General features: G+C 37.8%; 1 protein-coding gene across 1 annotated transcript in view; it reads left to right on the plus strand.

Moving 5' to 3' along the window:
* LOC137417486 (ADAMTS-like protein 1) overlaps positions 1-24,200 on the plus strand; it is a 466,111-nt gene that overhangs the window by 31,182 nt on the left and 410,729 nt on the right. Inside the window, exon 3 of the mRNA XM_078772644.1 lies at positions 16,533-16,646. Coding sequence (XP_078628770.1) covers positions 16,533-16,646 — 114 coding nt within the window. The remainder of the gene's footprint in view (positions 1-16,532; positions 16,647-24,200) is intronic.

A 24,200-nucleotide genomic window follows, 5' to 3' on the forward strand; every position in this document is an offset into this window, starting at 1 on the left:
CGACGGAGGATGCCCAATCGGCGACTGGCTTTGGAGGCCAGCCTGGAAATGTGGTTTTCCCAGGAAAGGTCATGGCAGATAGTGAGACCCAAAAGCTTGAGTGACAGAACTTCTTGGAGAGGATTATTCAGAAAGTGGATGGGAGGGTTGTCCAGTCGGTCTTTTCGGAGAGACATCGTAAGAGTGTGAGATTTGTCAGGATTGAAAGACATGTTCCACTTGTTTGACCAGTCTGTGATTTTGTCCAGGTCTGCAGAGAGTAAGGAGGCTGCAGACTGCCGATCTGAGGGATGAGGAATGGAGCGACAGAGAGTGGAGTCATCAGCAAAGAGATAGAGAGGATTTTCAAGAGAATCGGACAGATCATTGATGAAGACCAGAAATTTTTTCTTTCGTTCATGATTTTGACTTGAAATGATTCATGATTTGAAATTTTCTTTCATTTTCCGTTCATGTAAAACAATTGGTTTGGTAGGAAATGTGGTATTTTAGAAGGGGTTTAGAGTTTCTGTGTTTGAATGTATACAGAGTGAGAGTCAGGAGTGGGGAAGGGTTCATGAAAAAAACCAAATGCTCTAAATTGAGTTTGAGGTCCAAGGTAGTCAGGTGAGGTGTGAAGACGGTTAAGGAAAGGTCATATGTCGGTGTCCTGATCTTAGTCCTCTTGGTTCTGCACGATGGACATATTGGCCAAGGAATCCAGTTGATCTCTTCCTGTCCATTCCTCGATTAGCTTCCTGGAGTCGATTAGGTCTCTTGATGATCGTGTCCCTCTGGACTCGTGCTATGATTGCCCAACCCAAAAATGACTACTTCACGGATCCACAATTTGTGCTGCATAAACTTTGGAGTACTTTGGTATCTGGCTCAATAAGAGCCAGATACCTCTTGTGCTAAGCAAATCGCAGACATATACAAGTTATTGTACTTCCTTTTCTGAGATTACTGGAGATACCTATCAGTGGTACCTTGCATCTTGCTCCATCGTGTTCGGCAAATTCATTTTATATCGAGGTAATCTCTGCAAAATATCTTCTTCTGCATGGGTACTAACTCTTCAGGGAGGGCAGGGGTGACAGGGTAGATTTCCTCCCTCTCAGTGCATCCAAATGACTTTGAAGAGCAACCAAGGGGAGAGGAGATTTACGGATCCGTGTGACCCCAGCTGCTACCATTCCTTGCTGTGCTTGTTTAACACCACAGCCGTTTTATGTTTTCGTCTAATACCGAGCGGACGTCAAAGGACAACGCGAAATATTTGACGCAGATCGATGTCACCCTGGATTTGATTTGAATTGAGTTGGGTTGATGAGATGTCCATTGGAAGTCCCTTGGCTCCACACGCTGACCATTTGCTGCTGTGATTTTGTCAGAGTGGGACAGTAAGTTTGTGGGATTGTTAAACATAAACCGCACACATTCCTTTCCTTCTCGCAGTCGTTGGGGGAAATGATACATGGGGCACACAAAAATGGCGGCTAACCTCGCAGAATAACTAGAACGACACTCGGTACAGAGCATACCTCCGCCAGGCTGAATGGTCTACGTTTTGTATCCCACTGATAGGTCGGATCTGGATTCGGACCTGAACCAAAATCGAATCGGCTTGTTCTTGTCACCTACCCAACTCATCCACCTAGTTTCGTCATAACTCATCCGCAACTTTTTGAGATATTGTGCTATCTTTTTGTTTTTTTCACACTGCTATACCTTTTTTCGCCCCATCTCTCAATGGTGAAGAATCGCTTGTAAAATTATAAAAATTCTCTTATCCGGATCTGGATCAGAATCTACACGAACACCAAATAAATGAGTCCTTGTCACAAACACAACTGGTCCGCCAAATTTAGACCAAATCAGTTCATAATTTTTTGAGATATCGTGATATATATCATTGTTGGCCCGATCTCTCAATATAAATGAATCACTTTAATAATTCTAGTAGCTGGATCCGGATCCGGAGATTCACCAAAATCTAATCATTTCGTCCTTGTCACAAACCCAACGTGTCCACCAAATTTCGTCCGAATCCGTCTATAACTTTTTGAGATATCCTGTTCACAGACAGACAGACAGGGGTGAAAACATAACCTCCATCCACATTCAATGGCAGAGGTAACTAGAACGCCACTCAGTAGAGCACATACTCCCGCCGTGGGTCAAGTTGGAATAGCACGATTTCACAAAAGTTTGAGGGAGTAGTTCAGTGACAACACAAGACAAGACAACACAAGACAGACACTGCACAGGTATATATTTAGAATATATAGAAGATAATGTTAAAAAAAAACAAGGCAATTTCACTTACATTTTCGGATTCAGCGTTCAATTCTATATAAGTGAGTGTATTTTGAGGCATGTGTGACTTCAAATAAAATTGTAAGCCAGGAAAACGTACGTTTCATTCCTTCGGGATACAACATGTAAAACTGGCCCAAACGTCAAAATAAAACTCGCTCATTTTAAGTCGTACAAGCTAATGCGACCACTCCGTCTTCTGGGAAGAATCCCGTGCACATGCTTGTCACACTTATAACTCACCTAAGTCTTTATAAGTTCATCAAATACTGACACCGCGATTGACATTCGCTGAGGTAAATGTTGATATCTCTTCTGAGGTAAAAAAACAAAACAACAAAAAACAGTTTTAAAGCATTATACGTATCAAACGATACATTTTATGAAACGGGGAGACCGAATACACAATTTGGTGGTTTTAAAATGACAGAATATGTCTTTATTAGAAAGAAAAAAAAGAACCTCGAAGACGACGCCACTAACAAAATACACTGCTCTAACGCATAACCACGAGTTTAAACTACATTTACAACAAACATGAAAACTATTTTCATATCACAATGTTAAATATAGAAGATAATGTAAAAAAAAAAAAATGAGCCCTGTCTTCCAATGGTAAACAATCCTTCAAAAAATTCCTGGATCCGGAATAATATCCTGAGCTTCACCAAAAACGAATCAATTCTTCCTTATCCCAAGGGCAATCATCCCACCAACTTTCATCCAAATCCGTTCAAAACTTTTCCAGATATCTTATTCACAAACACACGAACACACACACACACACACACACACACACACACACACACACACACACACACACACACACACGGACATGATCGAATGCATTACTCCCTGGCGGGAGTAAAATTAATTTCGAAACACAATGTCGATTACCTGGGGTGGTAGAGGTGAATCCAGGATAGCCAGTTCACAGGCGAATTTCCACGTGCAAATTCGCCTGTGAACTGGCTATCCTGGATTCGAATCCCGATTTCAGATATAAACTACTGTAGCGACCCATGGGTCCCCCAAGCGAGACCAGCAACAGAATCTCCTTGCTCCAGCCGGTGACGTAACCGGCGGGCAAACCACGGCGCCGGGGTGGCCGGTCACGTGACCACCAAAGCGTGCCGCGCGTGCGGTTATAATCCTTTGCACCTGTCGGTCACGTGACCACCAAAGCGCGCCTCGCCTAAGAGGCGTGGCTTTCGGTTTCGGTTGTGCTTTCTGGTTTTGATATATATGCAGCCCGATAAACGGGCTTTTCAGGGTTCCCGAGTGGGTTTTTACAATAAACATCTTCTCGGACGAGTTTGTGTCTTGCCCGTCACTTCGCCCGTCTCAAGCAAGAGCCCTGCTCTTCACTACCACCCAGGTGTTTCACATGCAGAGCGTTAAGCCAGAGGATCGACGTGTCTGCCTGCACTGGCCATTGTTGGACGTTAAAGATCCCTTGGTATCTTTCACAAAGAGTTTGCGAGTTCTCTTCGGTACCCTGAACATATTACAAATTCCTGCCTTAGTCACTCTCAGTCAAGTACCCTTCCCCGGAATATCCGTCTACCCATGATGTGGTCAAGTTCTGATACACCTGAAGCTAAGGCAGAGAACGGGCTTCCATTATTATTGGTACAAATATCAGTATCATTATTATTGGCACCAGTATCATTATTATTGGCACCAGTATCATTATTATTGGTACCAGTATCGTTATTATTGGTACCAGTATCATTATTATTGGTACCAGTATCGTTATTATTGGTACCAGTATCATTATTATTGATACCAGTATCATTATTATTGGTACCAGAATCATTATTATTGGTACCAGTATCATTATTATTGGTACCAGTATTATAATTATTGGTACCAGTATCATTATTATTGGAACCAGTATCAGTATTATTGGTCCATTCATCATCCCATTAATTATTGGTACCAGTATCATTATTATTGGTACCAGTATCATTATTACTGGTACCAGTATCATTATTACTGGTACCAGTATCATTATTATTGGTACCAGTATCATTATTATTGGTACCAGTATCATTATTATTGGTACCAGTATCATTATTATTGGTACCAGTATCATTATTATTGGCACCAGTATCATTATTATTGGTACCAGAATCATTATTATTGGTACCAGTATCATTATTATTGGTACCAGTATTATAATTATTGGTACCAGTATCATTATTATTGGAACCAGTATCAGTATTATTGGTCCATTCATCATCCCATTATTATTGGTACCAGTATCATTATTATTGGTACCAGTATCATTATTACTGGTACCAGTATCATTATTATTGGTACCAGTATCATTATTATTGGTACCAGTATCATTATTATTGGTACCAGTATCATTATTATTGGCACCAGTTTCATTATTATTTGTACCAGTATCATTATTATTGGTAGCAGTATCATTATTACTGGTACCAGTATCATTATTATTGGTACCAGTATCATTATTATTGGTACCAGTATCATTATTATCGGTACCAGTATCATTATTATTGGTACCAGTATCATTATTATTGGTACCAGTATCATTATTATTGGTACCGTTATCATTATTATTGGTACCAGTATCATTATTATTGGTACCAGTATCATTATTATTGGTACCAGTATCATTATTATGGGTACCAGTATCATTATTATTGGTACCAGTATCATTATTATTGGTACCAGTGTCATTATTATTGGTACCAGTATCATTATTGTTGGTACCAGTATCATTATTATTGGTACCAGTATCATTATTATTGGTACCAGTATCATTGTTATTGGTACCAGTATCATTATTATTGGTACCCGTATCGTTATTATTGGTACCAGTATCGTTATTATTGGTACCAGTATCATTATTATTGGTACCAGTATCGTTATTATTGGTATCAGTATCGTTATTATTGGTACCAGTATCATTATTATTGGTACCAGTATCATTATTATTGGTACCAGTATCATAATTATTATTGCTACCAGGATCATTATTATTGGTTCCAGTATCATTGTTATTGGTACCAGTATCATTATTATTGGTACCAGTATCATTATTATTTGTACCAGTATCATTATTATTGGTACCAGTATCATTATTATTGGTACCAGTATCATTATTATTGGTACCAGTGTCATTATTATTGGTACCAGTGTCATTATTATTGGTACCAGTATCATTATTATTGGTACCAGTATCATTATTATTGGTACCAGTATCATTATTATTGGTACCAGTATCATTATTATTGGTACCAGTATTATAATTATTGGTACCAGTATCATTATTATTGGTACCAGTATCATTATTATTGGTACAAGTATCATTATTATTGGTACCAGTATCGTTATTATTGGTACAAGTATCATTATTATTGGTACCCGTATCGTTATTATTGGTACCAGAATCGTTATTATTGGTACCAGTATCATTATTATTGGTACCAGTATCATTATTATTTGTACCAGTATCATTATTATTGGTACCAGTATCATTATTATTGGTACCAGTATCATTATCACTGGTACCAGTATCATTATTATTGGTACCAGTATCATTATTATTGGTACCAGTATCATTATTATTGGTACCAGTATCATTATTACTGGTACCAGTATCATTATTACTGGTACCAGTATCATTATTATTGGAACCAGTATCATTATTATTGGTATCAGTATCATTATTATTGGTATCAGTATCATTATTATTGGTACCAGTATCATTATTATTGGTACCAGTATCATTATTATTGGTATCAGTATCATTATTATTGGTACCAGTAACATTATTATTGGTGCCAGTATCATTATTATTGGTACCAGTATCATTATTATTGGTATCAGTATCATTATTATTGGTACCAGTAACATTATTATTGGTGCCAGTATCATTATTATTGGTACCAGTATTATAATTACTGGTACCAGTATCATTATTATTGGTATCAGTATCATTATTATTGGTACCAGTAACATTATTATTGGTGCCAGTATCATTATTATTGGTACCAGTATTATAATTATTGGTACCAGTATCATTATTATTGGTATCAGTATCATTATTATTGGTACCAGTAACATTATTATTGGTGCCAGTATCATTATTATTGGTACCAGTATTATAATTATTGGTACCAGTATCATTATTATTGGTACCAGTATCATTATTATTGGTACGAGTATCATTATAATTGGTACCAGTCCCATTATTATTGGTACCAGTCCCATTATTATTGGTACCAGTATCATTATTATTGGTACCAGTATCATTATTATTGGTACCAGTATCATTATTATTGGTACCAGTATCATTATTATTGGTTCCAGTATCATTATTATTGGTACCAGTATCATTATTATTGGTACCAGTATCATTATTATTGGTACGAGTATCATTATATTTGGTACCAGTCCCATTATTATTGGTACCAGTCCCATTATTATTGGTACCAGTATCATTATTATTGGTCCCAGTATCATTGTTATTGGTACCAGTATCATTATTATTGGTACCCATATCGTTATTATTGGTACCAGTATCGTTATTATTGGTACCAGTATCATTATTATTGGTACCAGTATCGTTATTATTGGTACCAGTATCGTTATTATTGGTACCAGTATCATTATTATTGGTACCAGTATCATTATTATTGCTACCAGGATCATTATTATTGGTAGCAGTATCATTGTTATTGGTACCAGTATCATTATTATTGGTACCAGTATCATTATTATTTGCACCAGTATCATTATTATTGGTACCAGTATCATTATTATTGGTACCAGTATCATTATTATTGGTACCAGTGTCATTATTATTGGTACCAGTATTATAATTATTGGTACCAGTATCATTATTATTGGTACAAGTATCATTATTATTGGTACCAGTATCGTTATGATTGGTACAAGTATCATTATTATTGGTACCCGTATCGTTATTATTGGTACCAGAATCGTTATTATTGGTACCAGTATCATTATTATTGGTACCAGTATCATTATTATTTGTACCAGTATCATTATTATTGGTACCAGTATCATTATTATTGGTACCAGTATCATTATTATTGGTACCAGTATCGTTATTATTGGTACCAGTATCATTATTATTGGTACCAGTATCATTATTATTGGTACCAGTATCATTGTTATTGGTACCAGTATCATTATTATTGGTACCAGTATCATTGTTATTGGTGCCAGTATCATTGTTATTTGTACCACTATCATTATTATTGGTACCAGTATCATTATTATTTGTACCAGTATCATTATTATGGGTACCATTATCATTATTATTGGTACCAGTATCATTATTATTGGTACCAGTATCATTATTATTGGTACCAGTATCATTATCACTGGTACCAGTATCATTAGTATTGGTACCAGTATCATTATTATTGGTACCAGTATCATTATTATTGGAACCAGTATCATTATTATTGGTATCAGTATCTTTATTATTGGTACCAGTATCATTATTATTGGTACCAGTATCATTATTATTGGTACCAGTATCATTATTATTGGTACCAGTATTATAATTATTGGTCCCAGTATTATCATTATTGGTACCAGACTACCAATATCATTATTATTGGTACCAGTATCATTCTTATTGGAAGCAGTATCATTATTATTGGTACCAGTAACATTATTATTGGTGCCAGTATCATTATTATTGGTACCAGTATCATTATTATTGGTATCAGTATCATTATTATTGGTACCAGAAACATTATTATTGGTGCCAGTATCATTATTATTGGTACCAGTATTATAATTATTGGTACCAGTATCATTATTATTGGTATCAGTATCATTATTATTGGTACCAGTATCATTATTATTGGTACCAGTATCATTATTATTGGTACCAGTATCATTATTATTTGTACCAGTATCATTATTATTGGTACCAGTATCATTATTATTGGTACGAGTATCATTATAATTGGTACCAGTCCCATTATTATTGGTACCAGTCCCATTATTATTGGTACCAGTATCATTACTATTGGTACCAGTATCATTATTATTGGTACCAGTAGTCCAGTATCATTATAATTGGTGCCAGTATCATTATTATTGATACCAGTATCATTATTATTGGTACCAGTCCCATTATTATTGGTACCAGTATCATTATTATTGGTACCAGTATCATTATTATTGGTGCCAGTATCATTATTATTGGTACCAGTATCATTATTATTGGTACCAGTCCCATTATTATTGGTACCAGTATCATTATTATTGGTACCAGTCCCATTATTATTGGTACCAGTATCATTATTATTGGTACCAGTATCATTATTATCGGTACCAGTATCATTATTATTGGTACCAGTATTATAATTATTGGTACCAGTATTATAATTATTGGTACTAGTCCATGCACTGGTTGTCGTCTCACTGTCACTGCACAATATTGTTTTGGATTCTCTCTTTAAATACGGTGGAGTTTCCTTTCCCAAGATTTTTCGTAACATCGGATCAACATCTCATCGGCTTTCCATCAGGTTGCACGATAATTTGCAGGACGTTTTGGTGACTGATTGGTCTTGATTTTCGCAATATTGCATGTGTATTACTCACCCCTGAACACGGTAGTCTGATCCTCGCCTGATCTGTGCTTTTACACGTCTCACGGATGGTGAAAGATTGCGGCCACCAACGACGATTCGTTATGGGATGATGAATGGACGCTTTAGCGTTTAGTTCATTCATATTGACTCGGCTGCTCTGGGTTGGCCTTTGCTTAATCTTTTGTAGAAGTGAAACCATGTGTTCTTGGAACACTGTTTGGCTGCTTTGGGACCTCCATGTCCTGTTCCTCATCATGAATGGAAACTGCAGAGACTGAACGCTGCAAACACCGCCAGGAGCCATCCAATGCGAGAGCCAAACACCACTTTGGTGGTGAATGGTGAGCGTAAAGCTTGCTTTAGTGGCCAAGGATGAGTGTGACGTTTGCTTTTGTGGCCAAGGATGAGTGTAACGTTTGCTTTAGTGTCAAAAAATGAGTGTAACGTTTGCTTTGGTGTCAAAAAAATGAATGTAACGTTTGCTTTGGTGTCAAAAATGCGTGTAACGTTTGCTTTGGTGTCAAAAATGTGTGTAACGTTTGCTTTGGTGTAAAAAATGAGTAACGTTTGCTTTGGTGTCAAAAATGTGTGTAACGTTTGCTTTTTTTTTTTTCTTTTTTTTTATACAAGATCGAGGCTCGTGAGAGAGCGAACATTAATCACACAGAAAGACAAACCGACACATAAAACATATAACATCGGGAGCGGTAGACAAGATGGGGAGAGAGGGGGAAGGACACAAACACAACATTTGAGAGCAGGGACCGAGAGACATGGAGACATGGAGACATCGAGAGATCTGAGAGAGGGCGAGGGCTTTGGGGGGGGGGGGGGGCAAGGGAAGGGGGCGGTGGGAGAGGTATAAAACATATGGACACTGCCAGGACTTCCAGGAAAGAAGTTGGAATTTCAAACAAGGTGGATCTGGGGTGAATTAGCGGGGGTAGAAAAGATCAAGGTTTTGGATGGGGGAAGATAAGAGATGGTGGTGAACAGCTGTTTTAAAGACCTGGAGGGAGGAGTGGGATTGAAGGGAGTGAGGGAGTTTGTTCCAGAGGTGGGAGAAAAGAGGAATGAAAGAGTGAAGGTGAGCAGAGAGCCGAGATTTCGGCAGTTTAACCATCAGAGGGTTGCTGGCAGATCTTGTGCGACCTGTAGGAATATTTGGGGGACAGAGCACAGAGAGAGCTGGGGGTGCAAGGCCGGAGAGGAGTCGGTAGAAGACAGAAAGACCACCTACCTGCCTGCGGTGAGTGAGTGAAAGGCCCTCAGAGATAGCTTCATCGCGGGAGATTCCAATAATTCTGAAAGCTTTGGTTTCAACAGCGTGAAGCCGAGCTAGGTGTGAGGCAGGAGCACCGGCCCATAGGGGAGAACAGTATTCCATTGAGCTGCGGATGAAAGCCTTGTATGTGGTGAGGAGCTCAGGTGTGCCGAGGAAGGACTTCGCACGACGGAGGATGCCCAGTCGGCGACTGGCTTTGGAGGCCAGCTTGGAAATGTGGTTTTCCCAAGAAAGATCATGGCAGATAGTGAGACCCAAAAGCTTGAGCGACAGAACTTCTTGGAGAGGATTGTTGAGAAAGTAGATGGGAGGGTTGTCCAGTCGATCTTTTCGGAGAGACATAGTAAGAGTGTGAGATTTGTCAGGATTGAAAGACATGTTCCACTTGTTTGACCAGTCTGTGATTTTGTCCAGGTCTTCAGAGAGTGAGGAGGCTGCAGACTGCCGATCTGAGGGAAGAGGAATGGAGCGGCAGAGAGTGGAGTCATCAGCAAAGAGATAGAGAGGATTTTCAAGAGAGTCAGAGAGATCATTGATGAAGACCAGAAAAAGCACGGGGCCCAGAACACTGCCTTGGGGAACTCCAGCCTGAACAGGAAGAGGAGATGAGAGAAACCCATTCAGGGCCACACGTTGACGACGACTAGAGAGGAAGTCCGCCAGCCATGCGTGGAGATTTCCATGGATACCAAAGGAGGAGAGTTTGGTGAGCAGAGCGGGGTGCCAGACCGTGTCGAAGGCACGTGATATGTCGAGGGAGACAGCCCTAATGGGGGGTGTTTTACACTTTGGTGTAAAAAAATGAGTGACGTTTGCTTTGGTGGCAAAAAATGAGTGTAACGTTTGCTTTGGTGTCAAAAAATGAGTGTAACGGTTTTGTTCGTATCGAATAATGAGCATAAAGTTTGCTTTGGTGTGGAATGGTGATTATTAATATTTTTGTTGGTGCTGAATGGTGAGTGTGAAGCTTTTGTTGATGGTGAGTGTGAAGCCTTTGTAGATGCTGAATGGTGAGTGGCAAGCTTTTGTTGGTGCTGAATGGTGAGTGTGAAGCTTTTGTTGGTGCTGAATGGTGAGTGTGAAGCTTTTGTTGATGTCGAATGGTGATCAGTGTGAAGCTTTTGGTGACTTCGAATGGTGATCAGTGTGAAGCTTTTGTTGATGTGAAATGGTGATCAGTGTGAAGCTTTTGTTGGTGTCGAATGGTGATCAGTGTGAAGCTTTTGTTGATGTGAAATGGTGATCAGTGTGAAGCTTTTGTTGATGTGAAATGGTGATCAGCGTGAAGCTTTTGTTGATGTGAAATGGTGATCAGTGTGAAGCTTTTGTTGATGTGAAATGGTGATCAGTGTGAAGCTTTTGTTGGTGTCGAATGGTGATCAATGTGAAGCTTTTGTTGATGTGAAATGGTGATCAGTGTGAAGCTTTTGTTGATGTGAAATGGTGATAAGTGTGAAGCTTTTGTTGGTGTCGAATGGTGATCAGTGTGAAGCTTTTGTTGGTGTCGAATGGTGATCAGTGTGAAGCTTTTGTTGATGTGAAATGGTGATCAGTGTGAAGCTTTTGTTGATGTGAAATGGTGATCAGTGTGAAGCTTTTGTTGATGTGAAATGGTGATCAGTGTGAAGCTTTTGTTGATGTGAAATGGTGATCAGTGTGAAGCTTTTGTTGGTGTTGAATGGTGATCAGTGTGAAGCTTTTGTTGGTGTCAAATGGTGATCAGTGTGAAGCTTTTGTTCGTGTCAAATGGTGATGAGTGTGAAGCTTTTGTTGATGTGAAATGGTGATCAGTGTGAAGCTTTTGTTGATGTGAAATGGTGAGTGTGAAGCTTTTGTTGATGTGAAATCGAGATCAGTGTGAAGCTTTTGTTGATGTCAAATGGTGATCAGTGTGAAGCTTTTGTTGATGTGAAATGGTGATCAGTGTGAAGCTTTTGTTGATGTGAAATAGAGATCAATGTGAAGCTTTTGTTGATGTGAAATGGTGATCAGTGTGAAGCTTTTGTTGATGTCAAATGGTGATCAGTGTGAAGCTTTTGTTGATGTGAAATAGTGACCAGTGTGAAGCTTTTGTTGATGTGAAATAGTGACCAGTGTGAAGCTTTTGTTGATGTGAAATTGTGATCAGTGTGAAACTTTTGTTGGTGTCAAATGATGATCAGTGTGAAGCTTTTGTTGATGTGAAATGGTGATCAGTGTGAAGCTTTTGTTGATGTGAAATGGTGATCAGTGTGAAGCTTTTGTTGATGTGAAATAGTGACCAGTGTGAAGCTTTTGTTGATGTGAAATAGTGATCAGTGTGAAGCTTTTGTTGATGTGAAATTGTGTTCAGTGTGAAGCTTTTGTTGATGTTGAATCGTGATCAGTGTGAAGCTTTTGTTGATGTCGAATGGTGATCAGTGTGAAGCTTTTGTTGATGTGAAATGGTGAGTGTGAAGCTTTTGTTGATGTAAATGATGATCAGTGTGAAGCTTTTGTTGATGTCAAATGGTGATCAGTGTGAAGCTTTTGTTGATGTAAATGATGATCAGTGTGAAGCTTTTGTTGATGTTGAATGGTGATCAGTGTGAAGCTTTTGTTGTGGCCAAATGGTGATCAGTGTGGAGCTTTTGTTGATCTCAAATGGTGATCAGTCTGAAGCTTTTGTTGATGTCAAATGGTGATCAGTGTGAAGCTTTTGTTTGTGTCAAATGGTGATCAGTGTGAAGCTTTTGTTGATCTCAAATGGTGATCAGTCTGAAGCTTTTGTTGATGTGAAATGGTGATCAGTGTGAAGCTTTTGTTGGTGCTGAATGGTGAGTGTGAAGCTTTTGTTGATGTCGAATGGTGATCAGTGTGAGGCTTTTGGTGACGTCGAATGGTGATCAGTGTGAAGCTTTTGTTGTGGCCAAATGGTGTTCAGTGTGAAGCTTTTGTTGATGTCAAATGGTGATCAGTGTGAAGCTTTTGTTGGTGCTGAATGGTGAGTGTGAAGCTTTTGTTGATGTCGAATGGTGATCAGTGTGAGGCTTTTGGTGACGTCGAATGGTGATCAGTGTGAAGCTTTTGTTGTGGCCAAATGGTGATCAGTGTGGAGCTTTTGTTGATCTCAAATGGTGATCAGTCTGAAGCTTTTGTTGATGTCAAATGGTGATCAGTGTGAAGCTTTTGTTGATGTCAAATGGTGATCAGTGTGAAGCATTTGTTGATGTAAATGGTGATCAGTGTGAAGCTTTTGTTGATGTGAAATGGTGATCAGTGTGAAGCTTTTGTTGGTGTCGAATGGTGATCAGTGTGAAGCTTTTGTTGATGTCGAATGGTGATCAGTATGAAGCTTTTGTTGATGTCAAATGGTGATCAGTGTGAAGCTTTTGTTGATGTAAATGGTGATCAGTGTGAAGCTTTTGTTGATGTGAAATGGTGATCAGTGTGAAGCTTTTGTTGGTGTCGAATGGTGATCAGTGTGAAGCTTTTGTTGATGTCGAATGGTGATCAGTATGAAGCTTTTGTTGATGTCGAATGGTGATCAATGTGAAGCTTTTGTTGATGTCGAATGGTGATCAGTGTGAAGCTTTTGTTGATGTCCAATTGTGATCAGTGTGAAGCTTTTGTTGATGTCGAATGCTGAACAGTGTGAAGCTTTTGTTGATGTCGAATGGTGATCAATGTGAAGCTTTTGTTGATGTCGAATGGTGATCAGTATGAAGCTTTTGTTGGTGTGAAATGGAGATCAGTGTGAAGCTTTTGTTGATGTAAATGGTGATCAGTGTGAAGCTTTTGTTGATGTCGAATGGTGATCAGTGTGAAGCTTTTGTTGATGTCGAATGGTGATCAGTGTGAAACTTTTGTTGGTGTCGAATGGTGATCAGTGTGAAATTTTTGTTGATGTCAAATGGTGATCAGTGTGAAGCTTTTGTTGATGTAAATGGTGATCAGTGTGAAGCTTTTGTTGATGTGAAATAGTGATCAGTGTGAAGCTTTTATTGGTGTCAAATGGTGATCAGTGTGAAGCTTTTGTTGAGGTAAATGGTGATCAGTGTGAAATTTTTGTTGATATGAAATTCTGATCAGTGTGAAGCTTTTGTTGATGTAAATGGTGATCAGTGTGAAGCTTTTGTTGATGTGAAATGGTGATCAGTGTGAAGCTTTTGTTGATGTGAAATGGAGATCAGTGTGAAGCTTTTGTTGATGTAAATGGTGATCAGTGTGAAGCTTTTGTTGATGTGAAATGATGATCAGTGTGAAGCTTTTATTGGTGTCAAATGGTGATCAGTGTGAAGCTTTTATTGGTGTCAAATGGTGATCAGTGTGAAGCTTTTGTTGATGTGAAATGGTGATCAGTGTGAAGCTTTTATTGGTGTCAAATGGTGATCAGTGTGAAGCTTTTGTTGATGTGAAATGGTGATCAGTGTGATTCTTTTGTTGATGTAAATGGTGATCAGTGTGAAGCTTTTGTTGATGTGAAATGGTGATCAGTGTGAAGCTTTTATTAATGTAAATGGTGATCAGTGTGAAGCTTTTGTTGATGTGAAATGGTGATCAGTGTGAAGCTTTTGTTGATGCAAATGGTGATCAGTGTGAAGCTTTTGTTGATGTAAATGATGATCAGTGTGAAGCTTTTGTTGATGTAAACGATGATCAGTGTGAAGCTTTTGTTGATGTAAACGGTGATCAGTGTGAAGCTTTTGTTGATGTTGAATCGTGATCAGTGTGAAGCTTTTGTTGATGTAAACGGTGATCAGTGTGAAGCTTTTAGTGGTGTCAAATGGTGATCAGTGTGAAGCTTTTATTGGTGTCAAATGGTGATCAGTGTGAAGCTTTTATTGGTGTCAAATGGTGATCAGTGTGAAGCTTTTGTTGATGTGAAATGGTGATCAGTGTGAAGCTTTTATTGGTGTCAAATGGTGATCAGTGTGAAGCTTTTGTTGATGTCAAATGGAGATCAGTGTGAAGCTTTTGTTGATGTGAAATGGTGATCAGTGTGAAGCTTTTATTGGTGTCAAATGGTGATCAGTGTGAAGCTTTTGTTGATGTGAAATGGTGATCAGTGTGAAACTTTTGTTGGTGTCAAATGGTGATCAGTGTGAAGCTTTTGTTGATGTGAAATGGTGATCAGTGTGATTCTTTTGTTGATGTAAATGGTGATCAGTGTGAAGCTTTTGTTGATGTAAATGGTGATCAGTGTGAAGCTTTTGTTGATGTAAACGATGATCAGTGTGAAGCTTTTGTTGATGTAAACGGTGATCAGTGTGAAGCTTTTGTTGATGTTGAATCGTGATCAGTGTGAAGCTTTTGTTGATGTAAATGGTGATCAGTGTGAAGCTTTTGTTGATGTGAATCGTGATCAGTGTGAAGCTTTTGTTGATGTAAATGGTGATCAGTGTGAAGCTTTTGTTGATGTTGAATCGTGATCAGTGTGAAGCTTTTGTTGATGTGAAATGGTGATCAGTGTGAAGCTTTTGTTGATGTAAATGGTGATCAGTGTGAAGCTTTGGTTGATGTCAAATGGTGATCAGTGTGAAGCTTTTGTTGATGTAAATGGTGATCAGTGTGAAGCTTTTGTTGATGTCAAATGGTGATCAGTGTGAAGCTTTTGTTGATGTAAATGGTGATCAGTGTGAAGCTTTTGTTCATGCAAATGGTGATCAGTGTGAAGCTTTTGTTGATGTAAATGGTGATCAGTGTGAAGCTTTTGTTGGTCTCAAATGGTGATCAGTGTGAAGCTTTTGTTTGTGAAGTTTGCATTGGAGTGTACATTTTTTGTTGTCTCGCATGATAGCGTAAACATTTTATAGAAAGCACTTCATGTCGGCATAGTTTGTGTGCGCCCATTTAGCTTCTGAAGTGTTACTCTCATCGTATCCGACAGGGTGGTGCAGAGATCAGCTTTGAGTTGTCTCAATGGGGTTTGATTTCCAACCTGACTATAAATGATCAGAGTAATGTTTCACACACACAGGGCGATACATCAGAGAGTGCATGATCCCTCAGAAGGACATTAAGCTGGGTGTCTGCTAGCAATTTCTGGTGTACATTAAAGATCCTAGCCTGTCATCCTTCCGAGGTGGGCAAAATGAGTACCAGGGTACCTGGTCCTCTCTCAAGGAGGTTGGTGTCAGGAACTGCACTTAAGCCGCTGTAAAAACACCGCATTCCGTAGCACACACAGTGGTGTGTGTCAGGATGGTGCATGGAGGAGTCATGCATGATTGCAGAAAAAATGACGGGGAGTAATTGAGGAGCCATGATGATTCTATGACCAGAGGAACATTGTGGTGAATATTGTAGTGAATGTGGTGGTGACGTTTTCTCATACTGTTGTATTATTTACTAATGGCATCCATGATCCGCAGGTATTCGGAGAGCAGCCCTTGGTATTTCTACCCGAGTTCTTTCTGAGCCGTCGTGAGTCCCTCAAGGATGAGATGCCTTCTGCTCCCCTCCTCACCGTGCACAGCGATGAACAGGTGAAACTCCACCAATTCATCCCCTTCCCTCCATTACTGCAGCATTCCTTGAGGACCCTTAAAACCTGATAATAGCTCAATGACTTGACACTCTTTTCCATGCCTGTATTGTCGCCCATTATTGTCCTATCTACTGCCATTTTGGAATTTAATGCATCTGTATGATCGCCAATCATTGAGGCTAATCGTGCAGAGCACTCACTCATCACACTCAATCACTCACTCAACTATCCAGATTATATCGGTGCTGCCGAAACAGTTTCTATGTCTCGGGTTACAATCCTAGATGGGTCGCCACTCCGACACAGGCCCAACTCTTGACGAATCCATGGCCACATTCTTTAATCACACCCATCATTCACACCTATCATCACACTTGCTTACAGACAAATCAAAATTCCACTCAACATTCCCATCGTCACTTCGACTTCACCCCTCATATTGTCCATGATCACTCCCACTGATAAATCACCAATCGCACATCAACAAACCCATCATCACATTCATCAAACTCACGTACCCATCCACTATCACCTCCAGAAATGCGTAACCATCATTCTCATAATCTTCACACATTCTTATTTCAGATATTTATTTATTTGTTATGATTTTATGGCTTTGCTCTAATTCTACGCTCATGAATTGTTTGTATTTTTGGGATATTATAGTTCTGTGAATGAATGAATGAATTAATTAATGATCGTTTATGGCCATTTTCCCCGCTAGAGCAGGGTTAGGCCTTGCGGGCCCCATGACAATCATGGTTCCCTGTTTGAGGCAATGTTTTTATGGCCGGATGCCCTTCCTGACGCCAACCCTTGGTCACGCTCTTACGATGCGCAGGGATACGGTGTACCTATTCTAAATCGGGGTACACACCGTGATCATTCATCCCAGCAAGCTGGTACTCAATTTGCGGACCTCGGAAGGATGACAGGCTGAGTCAACCCCCTCGGGATTCGAACCCAGGATCCTAGGATCCCATGCCTGCACCCTAACCGCTAAGCCAACACCAGGCAGTTCTGTGCAAGTTATTTAAATTTAACTGAACTTTAAAAAAGACATCACACTAATTTGGATTTAACTTTTCTTGTCAAAGGCCATTGAGATTTCCGATGAAATGTTGTGTGCTTCAAAAGAATGTTATTAGTCCTCTACCACTTTCACCGAAGGGGATTATAGGTTTGCTCTCCATCCATCTGTCTGTCTGTCCGTCTCACCCATGGTTTTCTGCAATTTCTTTCCATACCCTTTAGCATATTGAACTGCAACTTGGTACAAGGCTTTATTATGATAAGTTACAGAACAAGTTTGTGTGTCAACTACTCCCCATGAGGAAGAAGAGATGTTAATGATGATGTCATCGGTGCCTTCGTTATGACTTCATAATTCGACAAGTACAAGGCTTGATCCGATCACTATGAATTTTTTTTCTCTTCAACTGTTGTTCCGATGCATACAAAATTTTCACCATCGTTGTGCCTTCTCCTGTATAATTTTTTTAATGATAATTATGACGTCATAGGTCATGTGGTACAGGCGCCATCCTGCGAAAATTGAAAAACTTTGTTCCTATATATATATATCCGAAACCACTTCATGCAAAACAACAAAAAAAAGGAAACGGCTCATTGTCCAGTACTCCCCATGGGGAATAACCTCCGTTAAACCCTAATCACCCATCCCAATACATGTACAACCACCATCTGGACACGTTAAAACTACACTACAAAGACACTACAGTGACCTCCTTCGTAACATCCCAACGGAAACTACAATAAGACCACTCGTCTAACAACAGCATAGCCAGGCTTGTTTGATACAATTCAGTCGAAGAAGATAGTATGACCTGGGTGCGGATACCAGTTAGCAGTTAGAAAATAATGTAAATATTAAATTGTTTTGACTTCAGGCATGGACAGCCGGTTCGTGAATGACTTGGATAAAAAAAATACGGCAAATGGCAAACGATGAACCAATAAATTCCACATTTCCTGTGCCACCTTCAGTTGAACGTCAGGCATTGACAGGAGGTTCGTGAAGGACTTGGACAAAAAACGTACCGAGTGTGAATGTTGCTGTATCCAGTCAATGGCGAAACTGCAAATTGGGAATCCGCGAATGTCATGGATGGAAACCCTTACGTCATTTCCTCATTCTGCTTTAAACTCAATATCTCTATTTTCATTCCAAACATCATCATTCATCATTCCAATCACAAATTCATACTATAGTATTAATATATCAAAATATAATGTTAAATCACGATTGTATTGAGATATTATCAAACCAGCGAACCATCGTCATCTGTTCACTTCCGGACTCAGGAGCAAGATCCATCTCAATCACATTTCAAAATAATAATTAAATTGAGGAATTTCTGAAACCTCCTACCTTCCTTATGACACCCACTGGGACCCCAAAACGTTCCACAGAAGGTTATTATATTTACTTTTTGTTAAATATGCAACTGTAATATTTACTCAACACTGTGCCCCTGTCATGTGACTCGATCCTCCGGTCTGATTGGTGTATGTTTGTGGGGACATACGGACAGACAAACGCTGTTCTAGATGGCATTGCCCTGCGGGCTTCGCCGTAATCAATGACACAGAGAAACTACTCCTCAGGTCTGATCGTGTTCACCTTTCACGCCTTCCATGTGGACACCACCCACAACTTTTACACTACAAACATAGACTGGACAGTATTTACTGACGACATCTGCAACCGCTGCCAGGTCGCTCTAAACACAATAAAACACATCATGGAAGACTGCGCAGACCTGGCTTCACGTAGTCAAGATCACAACATCTTGGATGTGAGGGATCTCTGGGTCGCTCCTGTGAGATCGATTGGCTATCTCTGTGCCGCTGGTCTGTTCAACCAGAACTGACTGGGGCAACACTACAACAACAATATATGTTTATGATGATGTCATAACTTGACAAGTACAACACTTTATCCAATCAGTATAAAAATGTTTGAGGGTCATCCAGGGATAATTTGGTCAACATAATTAAACTGATGACATCATAGGTCTCGTTGTTTGGCAGCCATATTGGATTTAACCTAAAACTTTTTAAAATCTCCTTCTCCAGAACAGCTGGACAGATCATGGGCAGCCTTAAGACACTTTTCCCAAGCCTTAGGGATACCATAGTGTCCACGAATAAATAATGGGGCACATGGTCTGGAATCCATGCTGGATCAAAGGGAAAAAACAAAGGTAATTAATTGTTTAAAACAGCTGAACATATCGAAGCGAAACTTTCCAAATATCATCTAACACCATTGCTGCATAAAGTGTGAAAATAATGATGTCATTGATCACATTGTTTGGCAGCCATCTTGGATAGAAAAATGAACATTATCCAATCACCACAAAACTTCAACCACATTATGCCCTCCCAATTGAAGCGAGAGTGGTTGAGCATATATCACTTGTAAACATATGATGTCATAGGTCATGTGGTTGGGCAGCCATATTGGATCTAAGTGAAAATCCTTGAAATTTGTTTTCTCTGAAACTGCGTAACTGAGCAATGCAAAACTTTAACTAATTGATCAATTACCCATGGGAAATATAGATTGATAAAAGTGATGTCGTCGGTCACTGGTCTGGCAGCCACATTGGATTAAAGAAACAAAACCTTAAAAACAGAAGAGTTGGCTTACACTAAGTACTCCACAAGACTGTGCGGGGTAAATATTCAATGAATACCATATAGTTGGTGAAGTAATCCCTAAAAAAATTAAAGTAGTCGGATCAGGATCTTCACTAAAATCGAATCATTTCGTCCTTGTCACACACCCAACCTGTCCACTAACTTTTTGTCCATAACTTTTTGATATATCCTGTTCACAGGCAGACAAAGATATCCTGAAAACATAACCTCCATCCAATGAAAGACAACCTTCGTAATGATAAGTTGTAACACAACAAATCATGTAATCAATAAAGTACCGATTTGTTGTAAGAAATAAAACATCAAATCAATGGAGAATAATACATTGATTGAAACACAACAAAACATATGAATCTATTCATCGATTAAATGTTTTGTTATGTTACAATCACTTATTTATTGATTAAAACAAAACAAACCATGTAATGAATAAATATAGATTGATTTCATGTTTTGTTGTGTTACAATCAATTTATTCTTTGTTGATTAAATGTTTTGTTATGTTACAATCACTTATTTATTGATTAAAACAAAACCACCCATGTAATCAATAAATATAGATTGATTTCATGTTTTGTTGTTACAATCAATTTATTCTTTGTTGATTAAATGTTTTGTTATGTTACAATCGCTTATTTATTGATTAAAACAAAAAAACCATGTAATCAATAAATATAGATTGATTTCATGTTTTGTTGTGTTACAATCAATTTATTCTTTGTTGATTAAATGTTTTGTTGTGTTACAATCACTTGTTTATTGATTAAAACAAAACAAACCATGTAATCAATAAATATAGATTGATTTCATGTTTTGTTGTGTTACAATCAATTTCTTTGTTGATTAAATGTTTTGTTATGTTACAATCACTTATGTATTGATTAAAACAAAAAAACCATCTAATCAATAAATATAGATTGATTTCATGTTTTGTTCTGTTTTAATCAATTTATTCTTTGTTGATTAAATGTTTTGTTGTGTTACAATCACTTGTTTATTGATTAAAACAAAACAAACCATGTAATCAATAAATATAGATTGATTTCATGTTTTGTTGTGTTATAATCAATTTATTCTTTGTTGATTAAATGTTTTGTTATGTTACAATCACTTGTTTATTGATTAAAACAAAACAAACCATGTAATCATTAAATATAGATTGATTTCATGTTTTGTTGTGTTATAATCAATTTATTCTTTGTTGATTAAATGTTTTGTTATGTTACAATCACTTATTTATTGATTAAAACAAAACCACCCATGTAATCATTAAATATATATTGTTTCATGTTTTGTTGTGTTACAATCAATTTATTCTTTGGTGATTAAATGTTTTGTTATGTTACAATCACTTATTTATTGATTAAAACAAAATCACCCATGTAATCAATAAATATAGATTGATTTCATGTTTTGTTGTGTTACAATCAATTTATTCTGTGTTGATTAAATGTTTTGTTATGTTACAATCACTTATTTATTGATTAAAACAAAACAAACCATGTAATCAATAAATATAGATTGATTTCATGTTTTGTTGTGTTACAATCAATTTATTCTTTGTTGATTAAATGTTTTGTTATGTTACAATCACTTATTTATTGATTAAAACAAAAAAACCATGTAATCAATAAATATAGATTGATTTCATGTTTTGTTGTGTTACAATCAATTTATTCTTTGTTGATTAAATGTTTTGTTATGTTACAATCACTTATTTATTGATTAAAACAAAACCACCCATGTAATCAATAAATATAGATCGTTTCATGTTTTGTTGCATTACAATCAATTTATTCTTTGTTGATTAAATGTTTTGTTATGTTACAATCACTTATTTATTGATTAAAACAAAACCACCCATGTAATCAATAAATATAGATCGTTTCATGTTTTGTTGTGTTACAATCAATTTATTCTTTGTTGATTAAATGTTTTGTTATGTTGCAATCACTTATTTATTGATTAAAACAAAACCACCCATGTAATCAATAAATATAGATTGATTTCATGTTTTGTTGTGTTACAATCAATTTATTCTTTGTTGATTACATGTTTTGTTGTGTTAAAATCAGTTCTTTATTGATTACAAATAACCTGGGTTATTGATGCTTAATGCTAAAATATACTGTGTATGTCTTGGAGTTTGTTAGATGCACCTTGATCAATAACAAGTTAAACTTTATTCTTTATTTTATTTCCCTCTCTTGTCTTGAAGTTTGTGTCTGTGTGTCTCTGTGTTTGTGTCTCTGTGTTTGTGTCTCTGTGTTTGTCTCTCTGTGTTTGTGTCTCTTGTGTTTTGTGTTTGTGTTTTGTGTTTGTGTTTTGTTTTTGTGTCTCTTGTGTTTGTGTCTCTTGTGGTTGTGTTTGTGTTTTGTGTTTGTGTTTTGTTTTTGTGTCTCTTGTGTTTGTGTCTCTTGTGTTTTGTGTTTGTGTTTTGTGTTTGTGTTTTGTTTTTGTGTCTCTTGTGTTTGTGTCTCTTGTGTCTCTTGTGTTTGTGTTTTTGTTTTTGTGTCTCTTGTGTTTTGTGTTTTGTCTCTTGTGTTTGTGTCTGTGTGTTTGTGTTTGTGTCTCTTGTCTTGAAGGATATGTCTTGGAGTTTGTTCGATGCACCTTGATCAATAACAAGTTAAACTTTATTCTTTATTTTATTTCCCTCTCCGCCACACTTAATAAAAATGTTTCCCTAGGACTTTTTGTTTTCGGGAACACAGGTATTTCGTTTTGGCGTTTAATAACAATAACAATTGACTTGAACAAATGACAATAACAATGAATAACAATTAACAATAACAATAACAATTGACTTGAACAAATGACAATAACAATTAATAACAATTAACAATAACAATAACAATTGAACAAATAACAATTGACAATAACAAGTGACTTGTAACAATCTCATAACAAGGACAAAAGTCTCAAAATGTACAAAAGAGACTCAAGAAAAAGTCTACAATTACTTACATGGAAATAATTTGCATTGGTATGGTTCCGACAATGTTCACTACATGCCTAGCTGACCTTTGTCCTAAGTGATGATTTCTTTCTAAGAATAACCATCTGCAGCATGGAAGAAGCTTGGACTTGAATCCCTTTTGCTCTTTGGCACACAAGCCCCCAAGTGCAAAGAGTTCCTTTTTGATTGAATTGATGGCAAATACAGGCTGGGATTCCTATCCAAGATGTAGTTATAGAAACCAAAAATGCAAGTACAAATGTGAGCATTTTGTAGATCAAGTTGAATTAGATGTGTGGGCTACTTGTGCTGGTGCTATCACATGACAATGTGATCTTTATCCCTGCAGCGGGGCTTGGATTTTTTTTCCATTTCTTTATTCGGATTGTAAACGGCTCGTTCTGTATTTTGTTACATCCACATGAGGCCTGGAAAGACGAGCCCCAATGCTGATGGCAGACGCCTCTAGCCCCTAGGGCGGACTCGGTATAAGGATAGTAACGGCGGCGTGCAGAGGCCCTCACCACTGGGAGAGAGGATTAGGGTCCCATGAGGACTCCCTGAAAAAGGTCTGTGTTAAAACAAGTCTGAGGGAGCTGCGCTTGTTTATTTGGAAATGTGGTGATGCCGGGGTGCACCATTGAGTTAGTCTTGTTATTCGTTCACTCGTTTATTTGATTTGTGCAACATGAGATGTCTGTGCATGTGGACACTTTCCAGGGACTGCTGGGACAATGGGCAGATTGAATGGATGCATTGCCGCTTTACAACACATAGAAGAAGCATGTAGTTTGTCTTCAACATGATGAGAGAGACCACACATGACAGAAGACGTACTTTGCTTTTGATAGTTGTATACCTATCTTAAAACAGAAATAAATAAATGAAGGTATATATCAGTGATTG

Source organism: Myxine glutinosa, chromosome 2, assembly GCF_964187855.1.
Source record: "Myxine glutinosa chromosome 2, kmMyxGlut1.1, whole genome shotgun sequence".
Classification (NCBI taxonomy): domain Eukaryota; kingdom Metazoa; phylum Chordata; class Myxini; order Myxiniformes; family Myxinidae; genus Myxine; species Myxine glutinosa.